Source organism: Magnolia sinica, chromosome 2 (assembly GCF_029962835.1).
Source record: "Magnolia sinica isolate HGM2019 chromosome 2, MsV1, whole genome shotgun sequence".
NCBI classification, from domain to species: domain Eukaryota; kingdom Viridiplantae; phylum Streptophyta; class Magnoliopsida; order Magnoliales; family Magnoliaceae; genus Magnolia; species Magnolia sinica.
In genome coordinates, this window is record NC_080574.1 from 2,671,500 (window position 1) to 2,687,973 (window position 16,474).

The 16,474-nt window shown below is 43.7% G+C and overlaps 1 protein-coding gene across 1 annotated transcript; it reads left to right on the plus strand.

The window, feature by feature from the left end:
- Positions 1–1,713: 1,713 nt before the first annotated feature.
- Positions 1,714–15,792, plus strand: LOC131231739 (ABC transporter B family member 19-like). Its single transcript, XM_058228042.1, has 10 exons — positions 1,714–2,094; positions 2,196–2,250; positions 2,609–2,784; positions 4,153–4,353; positions 4,821–5,080; positions 5,993–6,309; positions 6,395–6,618; positions 7,619–8,441; positions 8,534–8,775; positions 14,426–15,792. The coding sequence occupies exons 1-10, from the start codon at positions 1,849–1,851 to the stop codon at positions 15,632–15,634; spliced, it is 3,753 nt and encodes a 1,250-aa protein (XP_058084025.1). The 5' UTR covers positions 1,714–1,848; the 3' UTR covers positions 15,635–15,792.
- The last annotated feature ends 682 nt before the right edge of the window (positions 15,793–16,474 follow it).

Consider the following 16,474-nt stretch of genomic DNA (forward strand, 5'->3'; position numbering starts at 1 on the left):
TTTTAGTCGTTGATTAACATGTACAATGTTTGGACGGTGCTGATTTACATGGACAATGTTTGGATGGTGTTGATCATCATTAGTGGGAATAATAGTATAGTAACACACGTTACACCTGCAACTATTGAAATGATTTTAAGTGTAATCCAAGCTCTCATCGTGGTTTTTAAACCCCCTCAAAGAAGAGGGGATTTGAAACCCCCAATTACTTTATGCTACCAAACAACCAGGGGATTTGAAACCCCCTCAAATCCCCTCCAATCCACGATGCCAAATTACTCCTTATGAATATATTAAAAATTTTAAATACATTTTGCTATGGAAAAATATAATCCAACCATAATTAAGATCAGCTCGGTCTAATCACGTCTTTGGACGGATTAACCGAACTTCCTTCAAGGTTGACTCAACTGGACAAGCAGCCGCTCCAGAGACACTTCATCAAATAAGACCAACGAGCAAGATATGTCTAAGCCGTAGCATGGAAAGGTATAGGCTCGGATGAATTGATCCAAACCGTTCTTAAGTAATCAACCCTGCCAATCCTAACTTTGGGCCACCCACATCCAACTCAGCGTAGTCCGAGCCCGATTAAAGAGAGCTTTGCTTGGCTCATTTGCTTGGTCCAACTTCAGTCAACCAATTTAGTTAAGACACCCGAGCCGAGCTCAATCCAGTAATGCACGATAACATTAACCGCTCAACTACGATCATGGGATAACTGACAGCATCATTATGCACGCAATTCTTGCCTAATGGCAAAGATTGTGCTAAGACTTTTTTATTTTTTATTTTTGGTTAGCTTGTTAATACACACCCATGTCAGTACACACTCCATGTTAGCCACCCCCACTAGGGATCGATACCAAGACCTGAAGTGTTGAAATGAGGTATCTCCTCTCAGTCTGCTAGTTGAGCTATTGATCTGGGTGTAGATCGTGCCAAGATTAACAGACGTCCGCTTCGACCAAATAGTATAAAATAGAAGCTTCATCTAATAAAATAGATATGCAAAATATCTCACCCAAAACCTCATCCATCCACACAACTTATATTTAGATTCTAGGCTTGACTTTGGCATCGGAGGGTCCTCTGCTCTATCCAGAGTTTTCATTATTGTTCATCCATGCAGGTGCTCAAATCTAAGAGCCCAGCAAGGGCGAACCAGATTTTTACATCAACACATTTCATTTACTCATGTCAAAATACAATTATATAAAATATTTAGTGCCAATTTATTTGACTCCAAATTTATTTTTCATTTACCTCAATTACAGGCTCCCCAGCGAGCCGGATGAATTTGAGTGCATGAGTATCAAGTGTCGTACGCAGGCGGAGCATGAAATAGCTCCGCTGAAATCCACTCCACTCCACTCCATTCCACTCCTGTCCACTTCCCCAGTCCTGAACCAGATTCCATCCAACCGCAGTTAGCTTCTTCACCACCGCGGTTAACCGCTCGCTATAAATTCCCACACGCGACCTTCAGTCCTCATTTTGCTTCGCTTTGACCCCACTTGACATTCTCTCTCTTCCTCCGTCGGCCTCACTCTCTCTCTCTCTCTCTCTCTCCGCAGCAAAGCAAGCTCCGAAGACTCTTTGGACTGATAAGCGAACCGACACTGCCAGTTCTCTTGCAAAAGAAAAGGAGAAAAAAAAAAGAAGCTTCGATCTCAGTTATAATGGCGGAAAAACCAGAGAGCATTCCGTAGAGCTTCCTATTCTCTCATCTTGGCTTCCATGCCTGCAGAAGAGCCATTCTCCAGACTGTTCCCACTTTTTTGAAATCGGGCTTTTTTGCTGCCTACAACAGTGAAAAAGTAAGGAAAAGGTCAGATCTTAGCTTTAATGGCGGAAACTCCGGAATCGAAGCCCGTCGCTGATGCAGAGAAGAAAAAGGAGCAGAGCCTTTCCTTCTTCAAGCTCTTCTCGTTCGCAGACAAGTACGACTGGCTTTTCATGGCCGCTGGAAGCTTAGGAGCTGTTGTTCATGGCTCTGCAATGCCGGTATTCTTCCTCTTGTTCGGGGATTTGGTTAACGGGTTCGGTAAAAACCAGACGGATTTGAAAAAGATGACGGATGAAGTCTCGAAGGTACGATTTCCGATCCGTTAAAATCCTAGCTATTTTTTCTTCAAATCTGTTCCTTTTTCTAGCGATCGTCGTTCTTAGATCTGTGTATTTGCTGAATGCAGTATGCTCTGTATTTCGTATATCTCGGGCTTGTCGTATGCGTTTCTTCATACGCAGGTGAGGCTTCTTTCTTCTCTCGTTTGGTTACGGGTCTGAGCGTTTTCTTCTGTCTATATCGGCCGGCACTAGAAACGTAGCGTTTCGAATAGGGACGGATGGTAGGCGGCACGTGATTCTGGACTGTCCTTCGTTCCTTACTCCGTTACTAGTCGTTGTCACCGTTAATTGTTTCCGAGACGTTGCGTGTAGTTACTTTCTCGCGATATGTTATAAAAATCTAATTACCGGAAAATACAGTGCTCGATTAAATGAATTTCTCGTTTTGAACGTTGGAAATTGGAAAGATAAGCGGCGAATTGGAATTTTTTTTCCCTGCTCTGACGCGTCTGACCCAGCCATTGCGTTTGTGCTGCAGAGATTGCTTGTTGGATGTACACGGGAGAGAGGCAGGTGAGTGCACTGAGGAAGAAGTATTTGGAGGCTGTATTAAAGCAGGATGTGGGATTCTTCGACACTGAAGCGAGGACGGGAGACATTGTCTTCAGTGTCTCTACAGACACCTTACTCGTGCAAGATGCCATTAGCGAGAAGGTTCGTGATCTCTATCTCATCGATTTTATGCGGTTCTTGTTTTTCGTCCTCCTCGTTTTGCTGGTATCCACCTTTTAACCCCACGGCTAACTTCTAACTTGCGCTGAATATATCGGGTTAAACTGGAACCGCGCGATCTGAGCCGTTGGAGACATGGTTCCAGTGGCGCGAGTAGAATTTGGGCTCCACAAACCCCACGTGTGCAGGAGGTTGTGTCACTCACCCGCCACCAAGGTGGGCTCACGTTGATTCAGGCCTGAGATAGGGATGGCTTAGTCATCAGGTGGTCTGCGCGTGTACGAAAGATATGGACGGGTAGGACCTCCCAAGAATGACAATATTCCGCATTTCACTCACACGCAGTGGTCCACCTGTGAGCCCTCCAACACAGGAATTATTTGCTGAGTTGGATTTTATCATGTGAGGCCCCTGGTTTGATAATCCAAACCGTTTATATGAATGAGCCCTCCAACACAGGAACTATTTGCTGAGTTGGATTTTGTCACGTGGGGCCCATAGTTTGATAATCCAAACCGTTTATATGACGGGCTTCCCCAAAGATAGGGATGCCCACGAAAGTTCTCAAATTTGAAGATCCCATCAATGTCCTACAAAATTTTGGCTAAGAGAAAATATAGCAAAGGTCCGGATTCAAAGAAGGATAAACCGAAATCTGAGGATTATAGCATTTTAAACTGGGGGATTTCCAGGCCATCCACCATCCATGGTGAGGCCTATCATTTCAATGGTTTGGATCTTCGAGCCATGGCCCGCCATCCATGTACATTTGTTGATGAACTGGAGGAACCGGATTCGGTGAGGCCGGGAAAACACCGAGTTCGGTGTGACGCACACGTGGCGGATTTTGATTGGTTTAGCACCGCCTGACGTCTTTCGAGTACGTACTCGACCCAAACACTCTTTGCATTGGTCAAATACGTACTCTCGCGAGTAGCCTTAGCAGGGCAGCCTTTATGAGCAGTTAAAACCCTTTCGCTGCACGAGGCGTCGGTTCAGATGGGCCGGCTCCCAAAAGGCGTGGGACATGACGCGCATGTTAGCAGCTATGTGCGCATCGAAGTCTAACGTGCGCGCATAGCCCGCCGGTTGGCTTTGCCACGTGGGTCCACTAATGAGCAGTACGATGCCTCTCAGAAGCTACTTCACACCGCAGACAAGCACCGGATGAAGCGGCTTATTTTAGTATAGCTAGGTTTGAAAATTCTACCTTGCGCTTTCCGAGATAGATGGTTGCGCTAGTCAATGCTTACGTGCAGGGGTCCCCGCCTTCACCCTTTTCAGTTCTTACTGTGTATCAAAATCCGTTAAAAAACCAACGGTTTTTAATTTTGTTCTTATTTTTTACAGGTGGGGAATTTCATACACTATCTCTCAACGTTTCTGGCCGGATTGGTGGTGGGTTTCGTATCGGCATGGAGGCTGGCGCTGCTGAGCGTTGCTGTCATTCCAGGAATCGCCTTCGCTGGGGGTTTATACGCTTATACTCTGACCGGCCTCACGTCCAAGAGCCGAGAATCGTACGCAAACGCCGGTATAATCGCAGAGCAGGTGAGTTCCCAAACGCCTACAACAAATAACGTTTTGCGGGAGAAAACTCCAAAAACATATTTCTTTCGGTTTTTGTTTGATCCTCTGTTTTTTCTGCTTTTGCGATAAAAAGAAATTTCTAACGAAATTCTCGAGATATCTTATAAATTCGTACAAAAACGTTTTAAAAAAAAAAAAAAAATTCTCTCTGGAGGAGTGCCTGCGTGGTCGCTGTCGTCTTTCTGCTTTCAGATGATCTGGCCTTTTCTTCACGTGCATCCCTGATTGGTAATGACCCAAATATCCCACGTTAACAGAGGAGAAAGCCAAATTTATTCTAATGAATTGAGCGTTTGATAGTTATAGGGAAGGGTCTTCTCTGAAAATGTTCAGTAATTTATCCCCTTTGTTATTCACGGATATTCTAAAATGAGCCCGGGTGGCTGACGGGCTTATCGCCTTAACTCTCTCGCCTTATCTGTAAACAGGCCATTGCGCAAGTTCGAACAGTGTATTCCTTCGTCGGAGAGAACAAGGCACTGAACTCCTACTCGGAGGCGATACAGAACACGTTGAAGCTGGGATACAAGGCAGGTATGGCGAAAGGCCTGGGAATCGGATGCACATACGGGATCGCGTGCATGTCGTGGGCTCTGGTCTTCTGGTATGCCGGCGTCTTTATTCGAAATGGACAGACAGACGGTGGAAAGGCATTCACAGCTATATTTTCCGCCATTGTAGGTGGCATGTAAGAACCAGAACTCGAACTCGCACTCTCTTTTTCTGTCCCTAAACAAAGGTGCCCACCGTTTCTCAAATTTACCGTCAGATCATTTAAAATGAACACAATGCCCTCGCCTCATGCGTAGTTGGCACGAGTCATACAGATGTTTTCAGCACGGTCTTGGTCAAGTGCCAATTTACCTTTCAACACTGTGCTGGCCGGGTTCCCCTTGTGTTGTTTGAAAAGGAAATGATACTTATACCCCCCGTTTCCATAAACCTACACAGAGTGGGCCACGACATGATCATCACCTCTTATTAAAGTCAGATCAATAGTCAAAACACGCTTATCAACCTGGGACCCAATATCAAAATCAGCGGACAGCCAATGTTATGGCTCTGTACTGTGCATCCCATCTATAAATGGATGAACCTGATTTGATTTCAAGTGACAATGATGGTGTGGCCCACCTTTTGCACAGACTGGATATTCTACACATATGACAAGTTGGCGGGAAAAGAATGATTGGGGATCGTAATAATAATTAAAAAAATCTGAAGCACCATCTCTACCATGCTCGTCACCATGTTTATGATGATCCAGATCATCTACCTTATGGGTTGTGCACGAGTGTTCATGGTTCAAACTTACCCTAATCAATGAATACTACTGGTTGAAAGGGAAGGATAAATTAAGATTGGACAATGGTCCACAATCTTACATGTGGAAGAAATCTATTGATAGAATGATTAGTATATTAAACTGGTATGCTTTTTGAGCCATGACCCATCCTGGCTCGTCTTACAGTTGGGCATGTTTACTGTGAAGATTGTGTGGCAGATAGTTCTCTACCCTGCCCTTTCCAATTTAAAGGAACCTGGTTCATCGTTTTGGATCTTCGTAAACTAGATCACTCATACCTATCTGTTCATGCAGGAGTCTAGGACAATCCTTTTCAAATCTGGGAGCATTCAGCAAGGGTAAAACTGCCGGATACAAGTTGATGGAAATAATCAAGCAGAAGCCCTCTATAATTCAAGATCCCTCAGATGGGAAGTGTTTGTCCGAGGTTAATGGGAACATTGAATTCAAAGAGGTCACCTTTAGCTACCCATCACGGCCAGATGTCATAATCTTTAGAGAATTTTCAATCTTCTTCCCAGCAGGGAAGACGGTTGCAGTAGTTGGAGGTAGTGGGTCAGGGAAAAGCACTGTTGTGGCTCTGATAGAAAGGTTCTATGATCCTAATCAGGGTAATTAAGACCTTGATCTCATCATAGAGAAGCTGTTTTCAGAAATTAATGGTATTGTACTGAATTTTGGGTCACTGCTCTGCAGGGCAGATATTGCTGGATAATGTAGATATAAAGACGCTTCAATTGCGGTGGCTAAGGGACCAGATTGGTTTGGTGAACCAAGAACCTGCGCTTTTTGCCACCACCATACTTGAGAATATACTCTATGGCAAACCTGATGCGGCAATTGCTGAAGTGGAAGCTGCGGCTGCTGCTGCAAATGCTCATAGCTTTATTACTCTGCTTCCCAATGGCTACAATACACAGGTGAGTGTACTCGTTTTAGCGGTATCAGTTACCACTAGTAGAGCACGCATGGGATGACAGATAAAAGCTTATCCTTGGGAGGGAGAAAGATTAAGTAAATGGAACTTCATTTGATTTTTACCTTTTTCATTGCACACAGCTTTCCTTTTTATCTGTCATTTTGTTTAACTGTTAATAAACAGATGGTTTACATTTTCTATGATTTATCAATTCAAAGAGTTGTTTTATTTATTTGATGATTTACAACAATTGCCGAAAATCACTTCATTTTTTTATCTGGACTGGATTCTCTCTATGAAAAGCTTCCATTTTCTCAGATAAATTTTCCCTTTCAAGTCAAAAAATGGATGGCTACCTCACGTGGGTACCTACCAGTGTTTCTTTCACTAACATGGGGTAAACAACTAATGGATTGGATGACATATAAACACTATGGTAGGCCCTGCACAAAACTAATTGTGGGTATTCCCTCCAACCTGTTTCTATGGTGTGGCCTGTTTGAGTTTTGGATGATCATGATTTTTGAGTTCAATGGTTAGAATGGGGCAGCATACCTGATGGACTTTTGTTTGCAAAAGTAACCTAGTAGGTACCTAACTGCGCTGTTGGGAAGTTGAGCTTTGGTGAGAGAGATCAGTTGGTGCAAGATTTGAAGTTTTTGACTCTTTTTATTATTATTATTATTATTTATTTATTTATTAAAATTTTATTTTAAATATAAACCATTGAGTAGCATTTGTGGGTGAAATTTTAACCTAATGTTGTTAAGTATGCATATTTTCAAAATCCCAAAATGCCCATGAGTTTGTTTAAAATGTCTTTTCATATTGGCTGAACACAAAGTTATTTGCTGTTGTAAACTAATTGCGGGGGCAAAAGTGTCCCCTTCTAATGGTGTTATGATATAGTTGATAACTATTTCACATGAGCTGGGTGTAAATGCGTTTCCTTCTTTTTTTTTTTTACCAACTTATCACATCTCTTCATACCAATCATCCAGGTGGGAGAGCGAGGAGTACAACTCTCTGGTGGCCAGAAACAGCGAATTGCCATTGCCTGTGCAATGCTAAAGAACCCAAAAATCCTCCTGCTCGATGAAGCTACTAGCGCCCTTGATGCAGGCTCAGAGAGTATCGTCCAAGAAGCTCTAGACAGACTTATGGTTGGGAGAACGACTGTGGTAGTTGCCCATCGCCTCTCCACCATAAGAAACGTTGACACGATTGCTGTAATCCAGCAAGGTCAGGTTGTTGAGACTGGCACCCACGACGAACTGATGGCAAAAGGAAACACTGGAGCATATGCATCTTTAATCCGATTCCAAGAGATGGCAAGGAACAGAGACTTCAATGTCTCAACCCGCAAATCCCGTTCATCTCGCCTAAGCCATTCACTCTCTACCAAGTCTCTGAGCCTCAGATCTGGTAGCTTGAGGAACTTAAGCTATCAGTACAGCACTGGAGCTGATGGTCGGATTGAGATGGTTTCAAATGCTGACACTGATAGGAAGAAGCCAGCCCCAGATGGGTACTTCTTCCGGCTCCTGAAGCTCAATGCGCCCGAGTGGCCATATGCTGTCCTAGGAGCTGTTGGCTCAGTGCTCTCTGGATTTATAGGCCCAACATTTGCGATTGTCATGAGTAATATGATTGAGGTGTTCTACTATAGGGATTCAGTGGCAATGGAGAGGAAGACAAAGGAGTATGTTTTCATATACATTGGGGCAGGCCTTTATGCCGTCATGGCGTACCTTGTGCAGCATTATTTTTTCAGTATCATGGGAGAGAATCTTACAACAAGGGTGAGGAGGATGATGCTTGCAGGTAGAAATCTTCCTCATCTGTTTTCTTAAATGATCGTAGTGGAAATGGATGGATGATTTTTCCTTTTAACGTTGAAATTGGTGATTTTTCAGCTATCCTGAGGAACGAAGTAGGGTGGTTCGATGAGGAGGAGAACAATTCCAGTCTTGTTGCAGCTCGTCTCTCAAGTGATGCTGCAGATGTGAAGTCAGCCATTGCCGAGAGGATTTCTGTTATATTGCAGAACATGACTTCGCTTCTCACATCGTTCATTGTGGCTTTCATTGTTGAATGGCGGGTCTCCCTCCTCATTCTCGCCACGTTCCCTCTTCTAGTTCTTGCCAACTTTGCGCAGGTAATTTCTTTTCAAGCTTCAATGTCCCATCTAACCAAGTAGTACTCTTTTGCATGGTGATCTGGTCTGAAATGGCCACCCTAGTGATGGGTCCTTAGTTTGTGTGGATGGGGTATACATTTAGGCAGAAAGGTTCCGATCACCCAAAGAAATTGAGCAGTCTGGACGGCTGTGGTAACATTTAATACTCTAATTCGTCATAGGGGCCTCACCCACGTCCTACTGCCTTTCAGTTCATCTTCTGCCCTTGATGGATGGTAATGATTTCTGACCACTTTCCATCTGTTCCCAGTGTCTCAGGCTCACGGTTTATGGAAATAAACTCAATTGTCTTTTATCCCTGATTAACTTGAAAAATGCTGGTACAATTTCCATGTTGATTGTTGCATTGGCGCCCTGGCTGCACTGGCATGCCGGATATGAACCACCCATCAGATGGCCGAATGATCAATCTCCACTAATCAGGCAATCCACGTATATTTTGAATAGCGTTTGATTTCTAGCCGTCCATATTTCTCATACAGTGGGGCGCACCTCATGAGCGAACCAACCTGTTCTTTAATCCGGGGGCTCCAGTTGATGAATGGGCCTGGATCTCTCGCAAATGAAATGGCACTAGTGCTGGGAATCTATCTATCAACTTCTCTGGAGGTGGAAGTTGTCGTTTGTGAACGAACGGGAGGTCTAGTTTCAACAATCAGCCTCCGGCCACGGGGTGTCGCGAGGATAGGATTTTAGTCGTTTTGGACCGTTCTCTGATGTCCTTGTTTGTGTGTCAGATCCCGGCGTCCCATTCCGATGCCGGAATCTAGGGCCTAGCAATAAACGACAAAACACCCCAGTCAACCAGAGGGCCCTGTGCCCAATAGTGCATGTGCTTCCTGCAATTTCTTCGTAAATCACGCAAGATATTCTTTTCTGTGCTCCCGAGAGAGAGAGAGAGAGAGAGTGAGAGAGAGAGACACCCGCGAGATATTCTTTTCCGTGCTCCCCAGGGAGAGAGTCTCCGGTCAGCTCTCTTTATTATCCTGAATTTATTTCTCGAGGCCAAGAGCTCTGTTACCTGACCGTTTCTGTTTTTAATGAGAAAAAGAGTTTGGTACTCTGGAACTGTAATGTACGATACACAGGCTTTTAAAAAATACTGAAAATTTGCATACTTGGATACAACTAATTCCAATTAAACTGTCCAAATCATGGATCGCAGTTTTGGTGTACCATAATCCAAAAATGACCCTTAATTTATTATCTTGCTATAAGATTGGTCGTCATTTATTGGACGGCTAAAAATAAAAGAAATAGAATGATCCTATTTCCATAAACTTCTGCGAATCAGATATTAGGATGGTTTGGATGCGGATTAGTTGGTCTCACCCGAGACAGTGCGGCCTTACCGTGGGGCCCACATTGATGTATGTATACTATTTCCACACCGTTCATCCGTTTTTCCAATAATTTTAGATCATTATCCCAACAATGAAGTAGATCCGATTATCAGGTTTACTATGCCATATGAAACAATGTTAATTGACACCCTGCCATTAAAAACTTCTTAGGGTGCACGGTAATGTTTTCATAGTGTTTATTTGCCATCCAATCTGTTGATAAGGTTACGTCAGCCTGGATGAAGGTAAAAAACAAATATCAGCTTGATCTAGAACTCTTGTAGCCCTTTAATGGTCAAACACTACTGTTTCCTATGGCATGGCCCACCTGGTAAGTGTGTCTGCTTCATTTATGAGATAACGCCCTAAAATGATCGAAAAAACGGATGTGTCCCGCATGAACATTCTCTCGCTGCCTGCATACCCAGCCTGAGTATCATATAACTGTTTTAAAAAAAAAAAATTCTTTCCCCTATCTTGCACCAACGCTGCAGCAGCAGTAGATGCTTTGTCGCCTGTAGGAAAAAGCAGGCTTGATAGGAGGGAAGGACGTTTGAGAGGTGATAGATGCACAGTGAAATAAGCTTTTCACTTGCGGTAGAAACTGTTCAAGATTCTCACCCGTGATGCTCTGCAGCTCTTCTTCTTCTTCTTTTCTTCTCTTCTACTGTTTTCCCTTGTCCTTTGGCCCTGCCATGACCATGTCAGACCCCCGTTGCGTCCCCTGGCAGCCTCGCATTCGAGCAGTTGTCTGATACACTGGTATATCCTGGGAGTAGTGCGCGTCCACCTGGCCATTGTACATATGGCTACAGGAACCCATATCTGAACCGTTCAAATGGCAGGGATCATACTGGATGGAGCACGGCCCTGGGACGACTGCTTAGTGGACACTTGTTGGTTTTAGACGATTGAATATCTATGCTGTAACCGTGCACTGTGTGCCATTGGTCAAGCCGATCATCAGTGCAGTTTGATTTTGGGTTATACCTTCTACATAGTCACAGATCTCCTTCTCAGTAATTTCTTAGGGGATTTTCGGATTTTGACCTTTTCCTTCGATATGATTAGGAAAATTTGGCTGAAAATAAAATATTAAAAAAATATATTATAGATTAATAAATAACTTTAAAAAGTTACAATATAGATTAAAAAAAAAAAAAAAGAATTAATTTAAACCTTTGAATTATTATTTCGTTAAAAATAATTTCACAAGAAAACCGCCAAACATTAAAAACTCTTGAGATTTTGAAATTATTAAGATAATATCATTTGATGAATTTTCCTTGAAAATATTGATTGATTTTCAAAATCTTGGTGATGTTTATCAGAATGCCCATCTATTGTAGATGCACAAGTTTGGCTATTTAATTTTAGGTAGATATCTGCAATGCATGTGGATGCTGGACCATAGTTTCTGCCCAAGTACCGAAGATAAACTCTCTCAGCTATTATAAGATCAAATACCCAAAATTTTAATGAAAGATGTGTGTACATTTTACCGCATGTGAGAGATTTGCTTTTTACCTCATGTGAGAAATTTGCTTGATCTTTCCTGGGAATGGGAATGAGTAGTTAGTAAAGATCAACAAGTTTTCTAAATGACCACTTTTGATATCTTGAATTGATAATTCATGATAGTAGAGAGATTGGGAAGGATGTTGCATGTAGATTTCAAGCGGGGTGGAAGGAATGGAGATGTGCCTCTAGAGTGTTATGTGCTAAGGAAGAAATTTATAGGGAGGCTATAAGACCAACCATGCTTTATGAGAGAGAATGTTGGACAGTTAAGGAACAATATGTCCATAGGATGATTTTAGCTAAAATGAAAGTGTTGAGATGGATGAGCAACAAGATAAGAAAGTGGACTTAAATGGTTTGGTTATCTACAAAGGGAGACAGAGAATTGTGCATTTTAGAAGGAGTGAGTATGTTGGAGTAACTGCCTCATCTTTTACACTACTTTGATGTAATTCCAAGCCCAAAACAAGCCTAGATCAACCCCTGTTGATGCTAAGATCTGGTCGTCCTTGTTGGACCATCGTGTACTTGCAAAACTAAATAACAATGGGTGGCCATAATGGGGGACCATCCGATGCCAAAGTTAGATCAAGCACTCTGGGTCTAGTAGGACTAGGGTTTTATTGCGAACATTTCATCATAGGTGAAGTTCTTATTTATAGTTGCTTGGTACTAGTTACGTGGATGGTAACTTCTTTACTTGGTAGGTGTGTATTATAGAAGGGATCTTCTTCCAAACACGTTACCCTTATCTTTTGATGTAATTCCAAGCCCAAAACAAGCCTAGATCAACCCCTGTTGATGCTAAGATCTGGTCATCCTTGTTGGACCGTCGTGTACTTGCAAAACTAAATTACAATGGGTGGCCATAATGGGGGACCCTCCGATGCCAAAGTTAGATCAAGCACTCTGGGTCTAGTAGGACTAGGGTTTTATTGCGAACATTTCATCATAGGTGAAGTTCTTATTTATAGTTGCTTGGTACTAGTTACGTGGATGGTAACTTCTTTACTTGGTAGGTGTGTATTATAGAAGGGATCTTCTTCCAAACACGTTACCTTATCTTTTCGAGATCTTCGGCGAAGATCCTGGGGAGATCTAATCTCAATAACAACCTCTTCAAGTGGTCGACCTCTGAAGGGCTTGAGGTCTATGATCGATTCCGACCTCACGGGCGAGGTGGTTGAGGTCCGTAGTTGGTCTTGGATGACCGAGGCCAACCTCAAGGTCGGGCTGGTAGAGGTCTTGCAAATCGAGTAAAATTGTTGATCACGGTCAGCATCCTCTTTTAAAGTCAAGTTGGTATTCAACCGTTCATTGGTCGTGATAGTTGGGTTTTGGTTGGAGCGAGGTCGCACCTTGCAGTCGGTCCTCAAGCCGGTTGTGGGAGTAGTGCTCTACACTAGAGGCCGAGCTGATCTCCTCTTCCATGTTGTGTTCCCTCTCATGTTGGCTAACTTGGTCAATTCATTTTTACCAATAACAACCCCAAGTATTAAAAATTCGAACATAATATCATTGTTAATCCGTGTGCTTTTCGAAAGCACATTTAACAAAGATAGAATAATCAAAATAATTAAAATAACCAAAACAATCAAGCAAACAAACACATAACACATTGATTTTACGTGGAAAACCCTTGCGGAAAAAACTACGACACAAAGCGACAAAGATCTCCACTATTATCAAACGTCTTAGAGATTACACCACTCACCTTTCCCAATTTCAGAATCACCTGATCTTCCCTCGAAATGCGCAACCTAGGAAAGCCCTAGCCCTTAAGAAAATCTACACAAACTCTTACAAGTGTAGATAACCCTCTCTCCTTGCAAAACCCTTACCCTTAGTAAGAAAACACTCGTATTACCAAGCCCTAATCTCAATTAGACTTAAATATCCCAATTTGCACAAAACTGTGCAATAGAATAGGAGTCCGTTAGTCAGACCAACGAACTATCAATCAGACTGACCTTGAGAGACAGGTCCCCTACTTTGTTGATGCCTCCTAGCCGAAAGTCTCTACCCTATCGGTCATCCTATTTCCTACTCTAGACCGCGGGGAATCCATGGCACTCACACAACAAAGTGGTATAAGTTAAAGGCTCTAAAAGGGCAAGGGAAAAGCCTAAGAAGAGGTAGTAAGAAAAGACTTGACGACCTATTATCTAATTGAAGTTATGACTCTTGATAGGTTGGAATGGTGAAGAAAGATTCATGTAGCCAACCCCAGTTAATTGGGTTAAGGCTTCAATGACGAGGACAACCTTAAACTGCTGTTTGCTTGATTTCATTGTAGTGCACAATGGGAGGGTCCCACCATATATTCGTTTTACTGTTATTTGCCTGCCTGATTGTTCAATCGATACAATGGATCATCTGTGGTGAGCCCATCTTAATTTGAGCTTGACCTGAGCAAAACCTAAATAACCTGGCCCGAATGGAGAAATGTCAAGGAGTGGGATTGTGGCCTTCTTCTGGTGCACTCCACCATCACTGGGGAGGCCCAGAGATTATCTGGTCCACTGTTTAGCCCACCTGATGAGCGGAGGAGCTTGATTTTACGCTAGGGCACATACTTGATGGGGTCCACCATATATCATCAGCTAAATGTTTGAATTTACTAAAATACCAGTCCTAAGAGGGTAGCACAACTTTAGAAACTATCTTTTCAATATTCAAAATTTCTCATGCAAGGCCCATTTTATTTCTTCCGACCGTGATATCTGTTTGTCTCCATTCTACAGCAATTATCTTTGAAAGGTTTTGCCGGTGACACAGCGAAGGCGCATGCGAAGACGAGCATGATCGCAGGGGAAGGCGTGAGCAACATCCGTACCGTGGCAGCCTTCAACGCCCAGGACAAGATCCTCTCCTTATTCTGTCACGAGCTTCGCCTACCCCAGCGCCAAAGTCTCCGCAAAAGCCAATCGGCTGGTCTTCTCTTTGGCCTCTCCCAGCTTGCCCTCTATGCTTCAGAGGCCCTCATCCTCTGGTATGGCGCTCGCCTCGTCAGCCATGGCACCTCCACCTTCTCCAAGGTCATCAAGGTTTTTGTGGTACTCGTCATAACTGCCAATTCTGTTGCGGAGACTGTCAGCCTCACACCTGAGATCATACGCGGTGGTGAAACCATCAGCTCTGTCTTCTCTATCCTCGACCGCTCTACAAAAATCGACCCAGATGACCCGGAAGCAGAGCCGGTCGAGTCGGTCCGAGGCGAGATTGAGCTCCGGCACGTTGATTTTGCCTACCCGTCTCGACCCGATATCATGATCTTTAAAGATCTAAACCTACGGATCCGTTCTGCACAGAGTCAAGCTCTTGTTGGAGCCAGTGGGTCCGGTAAAAGTTCTGTCATTGCGTTGATCGAGAGGTTCTATGATCCAACAGCTGGGAAAGTAATGATCGATGGGAAGGATATCCGACGTCTGAATTTGAAGTCACTCCGACTTAAGATTGGGTTGGTGCAGCAAGAACCAGCACTGTTTGCATCAAGCATCTTTGAGAACATTGCTTATGGGAAGGATGGAGCAACGGAAGCAGAGGTGATTGAGGCTGCACGTGCTGCCAATGTGCATGGGTTCGTAAGCGGTCTGCCTGATGGGTACAAGACCCCGGTTGGGGAGAGAGGGGTGCAACTCTCAGGCGGGCAGAAGCAAAGGATTGCGATTGCAAGGGCGGTGCTCAAGGACCCAGCGGTGCTGCTGCTCGATGAGGCTACGAGCGCGCTCGATGCCGAGTCTGAATGCGTGCTACAAGAGGCACTGGAGAGGCTGATGAGGGGTCGTACAACGGTCCTCGTGGCCCACCGGCTCTCGACAATAAGGAGTGTGGACAGCATCAGCGTTGTCCAGGATGGCCGCATTGTTGAACAGGGCAGCCATGCCGAGCTGATTAGCCGGGCTGATAGTGCATATTTACGGCTGTTGCAGCTCCAGCACCATCACGTTTGAGTGGGGCCCATCTTTTTAGTTTCTCATTAGGTTTTCAGTTCCTTTTTATTATGTATTATCTTTATCTTTGATGATGGCTGTAGATATGTTGGGTGGTTAGTTGTTAGAACCTTTACTGCCCGCTCAATCCTGATATGCATTCCCCTGATATGGTGTAATGGTTCCCATGTGAATAACTGTTTCTCTTATGGGTTTTGACACACCACTATGGGCCCCACCAGCATTGCCATCTCTCTGGTGAGCTAGGTTTCCAACATTGGATTCCGTGTGTTTGGTTCATCATAGGTTTCCAACATTGCATCCTGTTGATGGAGTAGCTAGGGTTAGGGAGGGCTTTATGCAAGTCAACCAGGATGGACCTTGATATTTTTGAGGAATCCACTCCATCTTGGTTCATCATAGGTTTCCAACATTGCATCCTGTTGATGGAGTAGCTAGGGTTAGGGAGGGCTTTATGCAAGTCAACCAGGATGGACCTTGATATTTTTGAGGAATCCACTCCATCTGTTTTACAAGATCATTTTAGGGTAAGCGACTAAAAATGAGGTAAATTTAAAATCAAGTGGGACACACAAGAGAAAACAGTAGGGATTGAGTGACCACCATTAAAACATTCATATGTAGTGGTGTACACTAAATCAAACCAAGTTGAGCTGGCCACAACTCGACTTGGCTCGGCCACTAGCTAACCTCAGCTTGAACTCGGCTCGGCTCAATCCTCGAGCTTAATTGGCTAGCTCGGATCAGTTAGCAGCTCAAGCCAATTCAAGTCAAGTTCGCATGTGCAACATTTTCACGAACACAGGCTATACCTTCAAAATCTCACTATATGTAAAATAG